This window comes from Cibotium barometz, chromosome 11 (assembly GCF_041138505.1).
Source record: "Cibotium barometz isolate CiBa-2024 chromosome 11, ASM4113850v1, whole genome shotgun sequence".
NCBI lineage: Eukaryota > Viridiplantae > Streptophyta > Polypodiopsida > Cyatheales > Cibotiaceae > Cibotium > Cibotium barometz.
The window spans coordinates 23670231-23676892 of record NC_141056.1 but is presented as its reverse complement, the minus strand read 5'-3'; the positions used below and the strand labels follow the sequence as shown (position 1 = coordinate 23676892).

Genomic DNA, 6662 nt, shown 5'->3' with positions numbered 1-6662 from the left:
AATACTAGATGGTTCTAACTTTTACTCACAAATGTTTGCTGACGATGATACAAACTTTGTTAGAGGCAGATGAAGAAAATGTAAAAACTCTGAGGAAAGCTTATGACAAATTTGCAGAGGTATCTAGGTCAATCATAAGTGACCATAAAACTGAGTGTTTAATACTCAAATTAGAGGAATACCCCGCATTCTTGAGGGAGATGGGGCTAAAAGATGTAGGTCCAAGCAACATTATAAGATACCTTGGGTGCCCAATAGGATTGGAAATTATAGCCAAGCAGGCACTTGAATGGATGATGGAAAGGCTTTTGCATAAAATGGCAAAGCGGATTCATCTAGCTAGCTGGAAGACTTTTTGTGCTAAGCACAATATTGTAGCAATGCCAGTTTACATTGCTGTTGTTTTCCCCTTTGCTAAGAGAAGTTGGTCTAAGATGGAGAAACACATGAAGCAATTCTTGTAGACCTTTGCTCAAAGAGAATCATGGAACATAGTTTCATGGGATCAAATTTGTTCCCCTAAGCAGCAAGGAGGATGGGGCATACCTAGTGTTTCAAATAAGGCACAAGAATTGACAACAAAATGGATTGCAAAGTTGGAGGGGGACCAGCCTTGGGCAAAATTAATAAGGTAGCGCATACAGGAAGCTACTGTGAACAAGAAGGTTTGGAATAATGCTAATTGGACAGACAAGCTAATGTCTAGGGGAAACGTTAACATCAATGGCTTTATGATGGCTAACAGGCTGCTGCAATCATGGAGAGAAGTTCTGAGCAAAGCTATGTGGCAAGGGAAGTGTAGAGGGGATGGTTCTCTTTCTTAGAGTATCTGGATCCTAGGAGACCCGGATCACGTGGGCCCCATAGCGTTGAATAGAAGAATGGCTCACAGTTTAGCTGAAAAGGGATATAAGACTTGGGCAAATGTATGGAATCACAAAAAAATTGAATTGGATCACCAATCAAGAAATTCAACACGATGTGAGACTTAATGCAAAAGAAAAGCAATTTTTGGTCAGTACCCTGGTAAGGTTAGGGACAGCTGGCCTATAGCCCCTATAGCTCAAAGAGAAGCCAAACTTAGGGACTGGACTATAGCACATATAAGGCTTGACATGTGTAAACACAAAGTGGGTGGAGAAAATTAAGGTAAAATGGAACAAAAGAGGTATGAGATTAGACCTCAAGACCTGCAAAAAACTAACTATGCAAGTGGGTGGAGAAAATTAAGGTAAAATGGAACAGATTAGACCTGAAGACCTACAAAAAAAACTAACGACACAAGTATGGAAAGCTACCCCATCTGCCAGATTGAATATGATATTGTGGAGGACCTTGCATCAATTTCGCAAAGGATCTATTTGGAAAAATCTTTGGTGTAAATGATTATTGCCAAAAATGCAGAACCAAGTAGGAAAGCTGTTATCATGTACTATGGGAATGCCAGAGTGCACAAGACGCATGGAAAGCTGTGGAGAATTTGTTAAAGTGTGCCAACATACAAGATAAGATAACTTGGAGACAAGGGCTCTTGGGAGTGAAAGGAAGAATGAACCCTACATTAAAGTTTGTATGGGACACTTTAAGAGCAATGCTGATTAGAACAATTTGGGATGCAAGGAATAAAGTGCTTTTTCATGGGAAAGAATGGAGGCAGGTCAATTCCAAGTTCAGGGTGCAGGCACTTCTGATAGAAGCTTGCAAGCTGGTTGAGACAAACAGTAGTCCTAATTAGAAAGCTATAGTAGGTAGTCTACTTAGGAGGTCCAATCATGTACAGGGCATGATGATGTAATCTTCTCTCTTTGAAGTGTCAATACAACTCTCTTTATGCATTAAATAAAAACTTTATTTTTCTTCATAATACATGTATTATATGAGACATTCTTATAACGAGGTTTGTCCAAATCCTGAGTGAGTATGGTGTAAACGCTATGTAAAGACTCTGATCGTGTAAGAGGGCCCTTCCTAGCTAACAAGCAGAACCTTTCCACCTCGGCTTTGTTTCTCGGATTCTTCGATGGCTGCGAGGAAGTCCTCCAAGGGGAACCTCTTCCCAGAGAGAGGTGTGATAACCTTCCCCTCAAACAGTTTCATCACCTCGCCTGCAACATGGGCTTGCTTGGCAGCTGTGGAGACGTAGTTGGGAAGCAGCCACCAGCTCAACTGCACACCCCTCATCAGGTCCACCGCGCTCACCGTGATGTCCCACCCAGATAGGAACCCGTATACGAACACCTTGCCACCGTCTCTTACAGTGGCTGCCACAGTCTAGAAGTGGTAATATACACACTAGGGTTAGTTAGCTCAAGTTGCATAATTCCTACAGTTTTCAGCAACAAATGCCAACCAAATATCCATCAACCAACAGCTTACTTTTGTGAGAACACCCCCGACAGCATCTACAGCAGCATATGCCAATTTGCCCCCTGTGATTTCTTTCACCCTCTCAACTACGTCTGCACGAGTGGAAACGCTAATTATCAGCATGTTTAGGGTTTTCTAAGCTAAACAATCGATACGAACTTAGGTGAATTATTGCTCAAATTGTGTGCTTATATGCAGCTAATCAAATCAGACCTTCGGTTTCCGAGTTGATGACTTCGTCTGCTCCCAGAGCCTTGAGCTCGTCTTTCCACGCATCCCGCCGTACGACGTTGATGGTCTTGATACCCCAATACTTGGCGAGCTGGATGAGCTGTCTGAGTTTGTCAATACGGATCAAGAAGCATTAATTAGTACGTGTATTGATGAGAGAGAGAGAGAGAGAGAGAGAGAGAGAGAGAGAGAGAGAGACCTTCCAAGGACGGAGGCTGCAGCTGTCTGCAGAAGATACTCTCCTTTGGGAACGGCGTGGTCATCCAGCATGCCATACACAGTCCATGGGTTGATCACGAATTGGGCAGCCGCTTCGTCGCTCACACTGTCGGGAACCGCTACAACCTGCTCTTCCTCCAATTCAATGTAGTCTTGCCATGAACCTTGCCCGTTTCGTTGATACTCCACCCATAGAAGCGGTATAACCCTCTGGCCGGGACGGAACTTACCCACACCCTCTCCAACCTGCAGCCCATCATCCATCAGATAAAGAATACGCTGTAGGCTTTGCATTGATTAAAAGTCTGTAATAATGATGTTTAATTGGAGCATACACTACCTCCTCGACAATGCCAAAACCCTCGCTTCCGATAACCGGGGGATGGGGAAACTTGAGGAGCTGGCCGGTTCTGATCGTCATGAAATCTACGGGGTTGACAGGACGGACTGTCATGCGTATTACCACGCATCCGGGGCTGGCGATGGGCTTATGGGGCTGGTGGAGGAGCTCAAGGGCTTCGTGAGGCTCCCCAGACTTTACTTGTGCAATTGATCGTGCCATTGGTCTAGCTATTACTCTGTGTGTGTGTGTGGGGGGGTGTGGTTTATGTGGGATAACAGTGTGACTACCACCGATTTTATCAGTCCTGACATTTTCTCTTATTTAAGTTAGCTTTTTCAATTGCAAACAAACAACATTGCAAACCTCATGCATGACGTTCCCTCTTACGTGTTTCATTCAAATGACTTGTCGAGAAGCTGGCCGGTTCTGATCGTCATGAAATCTACGGGGTTGACAGGACGGACTGTCATGCGTACTACCACGCATTCGGGACTGGCGATGGGTTTACTGGGCTGGCGGCGGAGCTCAAGGGCTTCGTGAGGCTCCCCAGACTTTACTTGTGCAATTGATCGTGCCATTGGTCTAGCTATTACTCTGTGTGTGTGTGCGCGCGCGCGCGCGCGCGCGTGGGGGGTGAAGTTAGCTTTTTCAATTGCAAACAAACCAAATTGCAAACCTCATGCATGACATTCTCTCTTACGTGTTTCATTCAAATGACACAAACAACATTGCAAACCCATTTTCTCTTATTTAAGTTAAGCTGATAAGACAACATAAACACACATACACTACCCACAATTGCAAACATGGGCATCTTTCCCTTAATTTACACCTATCAAGTCCCAAGTCTCCTAATGAAACAAGTTGCAAATTCCCTCCATGAATAATTTTGTTATTACTACTTTTGTGTATATTTTATTGTTTCAAGTTGTCCATTTTTTGGGGCAATAAATGCTCTCTAGAAAATTTGGGAGCTTAATTTTGTTCTTTAAAAGTAAGAGGATGAATTATATTATAATTATCAAAAGTTAAATTGTGTTTAAATTATAGTTAGCAAAACCTATTATATCCAATTGAAAAGGTAATAATACTAAAAATTTAAGAATATGAAGAATTCTTCAACCAGTCTTAAGTATCTTAAGAATTACCCCTTTTTGAGAGTTTCTTTTCATGCTTCTTAAGTAATGGGTCTTCAATTATGTGATCGTACTTTTCAACAAAAGACCTTCACTTTATTTGTTTTAAGGCATCTTGCATTTGCTTTAAGGACACACCCAAGATGCTAATTGTTTCTCGTTTTCACAAGAAATATTACCTAGTTTGCCTGCAATAGTGTTAAGAAACATTAAAAACAACCCGCCTAGGTGATAGCTTCTACACTTATGTAACTGGCATGGTTGGTGAGATTATGGTTGATATGCTGCCAGTGGGGTGAATGACAAGCTGTGTGACAATCACATTTGGATTGCTAGAGTATAACATAGTCATAGCATTAGCTCATAGATTCAAGTTCACATTATAGACTGACCATTGTAAGTTATAGTAGGAGGTGTTTTTCCTTATAGTATGTACTCTTATGTCTTTATATTAATAGTTAAATCTTGATTTTATTTAAGAATTAATTCATTAAATTTAAGTATCCACCACGAGTGTGAATGCCCTAGATACACACAAATGTGCACATATTACACATAAATGTGTACAAATGAATTTTGATCAAAGAGAAATGAGAATCTTGAATAAGAAATTTAGAAAATCCCTAACCCTAGAAGAAAGAGAGAGAAAGTTAAGATTAAGATTTTAGAGAGAGAAAGAGGCTCTAGATAGATAAGAAGGTCTTAGAATAATTTACACTGATTAGTAGGATGCTTAGATTTCTAATTAACTTTAGCGTAAAGAAATATAGAAAGAAAAGAATCCATCGAGTAGAGTTCTAGAGAGAGAAGGAAGTACCTAGAGGAGAGAAAAAGAAAAGATCCCCCTTGAATAATAGAATTATGACTAAGGTTAAGCCAAGACCAAGGATTAGTTTAAAAAACAAGGGTTGATCTTTAATAGAAAAGTCCCCCCCCCACCCCTTGAATAATAGAATTATAACTAAGGCTAAGCTAAGACCAAGGATTAGTTCAAAAAACAAGGATTGATCTTTAAAGGGAAGCTTTCTAGAAAGAGAAAAATATGGACATAGCTCTGCAGTACACCAACTTCTCTAATTGAGAAGTACTAAGGTGATTCCAAATCTTGGTGTGTATAAGAGAGTATGAGCTCCAGTTCCGCTCACATGCTCCAGTTGAGCAATCCTGTGCAAAAATGAGTGCAATGCGAGCAAATTTGTAAATCTTTTAATGCTAAAACATCAGGCTTCACTTCCGAAGACTATACTTTAGAGATTAAGTTACCCCTGAGAGAGAACACGAAGAGCAAAGCGTGAAAGGTTTGGAAGACCAACCCTTCCATAAGAGTGCCACCATGTCAAAGGGAATTTCATGGCTTTCTTCCTCAATGACACAGGTCTCGCTTCTCAAGAAGGATGCACCTTTCAAATGGACAAGGTCAAAGTTGCCTTGGTGACCAACCCTATGTTGAAATCGCCAAAGTTTAGCAAACCCTTTGAGGTTATTACCAATGTAAGTGGGAATTTGTAATTGAGGGAATTCTTATTTAAGATGGCTAACTTGTGGCTTACGAGTCTCAAAAGTTAAAGCCTCATGAGAGAAATTATAAAACTTTCATGACGTGGAAATTCTAGATGTTACTCATGCATTGAAATTATGGAGGCATTACTTACTTAGTCAGAGCTTTACTCTAGTGATGATAGACAATAAAAGTCTGAAATGGATATTTACCCAGAAGGATCTCACTAATGTCAAACAGGATGGATGCAAACTTTGCAAGAGACTTCGAGATAAAGTACAGGTCTAAGAAGGAGAATGTAGTTACCGATGCTCTTAGTCCAAAAGGTTTCGTCTCTTGCTCGGTTTATTTTCTTACTAAAAGAGCAAATTGGGACGACAAATGAGTTCTTCGCCCTAATTATAGATTTATTGATGAGAGCAAGACTCCTCAAGAGTTAAGAAAAGTTCAGGGATATAAGATTAAATACGGTTGTTTTATATTTTAACAATCACGTGTGTGTTCCTCAAAGAGGTGATTTCAAAAGAAGGGTCCTAGCCAAAGTTCATGGGAGGAAAACCAAAGACCAAGTAACTGAAATCGAGTGAGAGATAAAATCGAGCAACTCCCATTGAAAATGTACTTTTTGAACTGAACAACTATTTCTGTACTTGTGCCTTTGATAACCCTATAAATAAAAAATTGAATGTTAATAAACCAATATCATATTAATATTTTAATACTTTATAATTTAGTTACAAAAAATATATAATTTTTTATAAATTATTTTTTAAGAATGTGAGCATGTGCAAGAAGGTAGCACTATTCAAGCCATGAAATCTACACACCAAACATGTCTTAATTTGCTTAAACATTTGTTACAATGGTT

General features: G+C 40.1%; 1 protein-coding gene across 1 annotated transcript; it reads right to left on the bottom strand.

Moving 5' to 3' along the window:
- Nucleotides 1-1811: 1811 nt before the first annotated feature.
- Nucleotides 1812-3436, bottom strand: LOC147633927 (enoyl-[acyl-carrier-protein] reductase, mitochondrial-like). Its single transcript, XM_086804994.1, has 5 exons — nucleotides 3158-3436; nucleotides 2798-3063; nucleotides 2581-2702; nucleotides 2377-2459; nucleotides 1812-2271 (listed from the first exon to the last, which is right to left on the bottom strand). The coding sequence occupies exons 1-5, from the start codon at nucleotides 3377-3379 to the stop codon at nucleotides 1969-1971; spliced, it is 996 nt and encodes a 331-aa protein (XP_086661120.1). The 5' UTR covers nucleotides 3380-3436; the 3' UTR covers nucleotides 1812-1968.
- Nucleotides 3437-6662: the final 3226 nt, after the last annotated feature.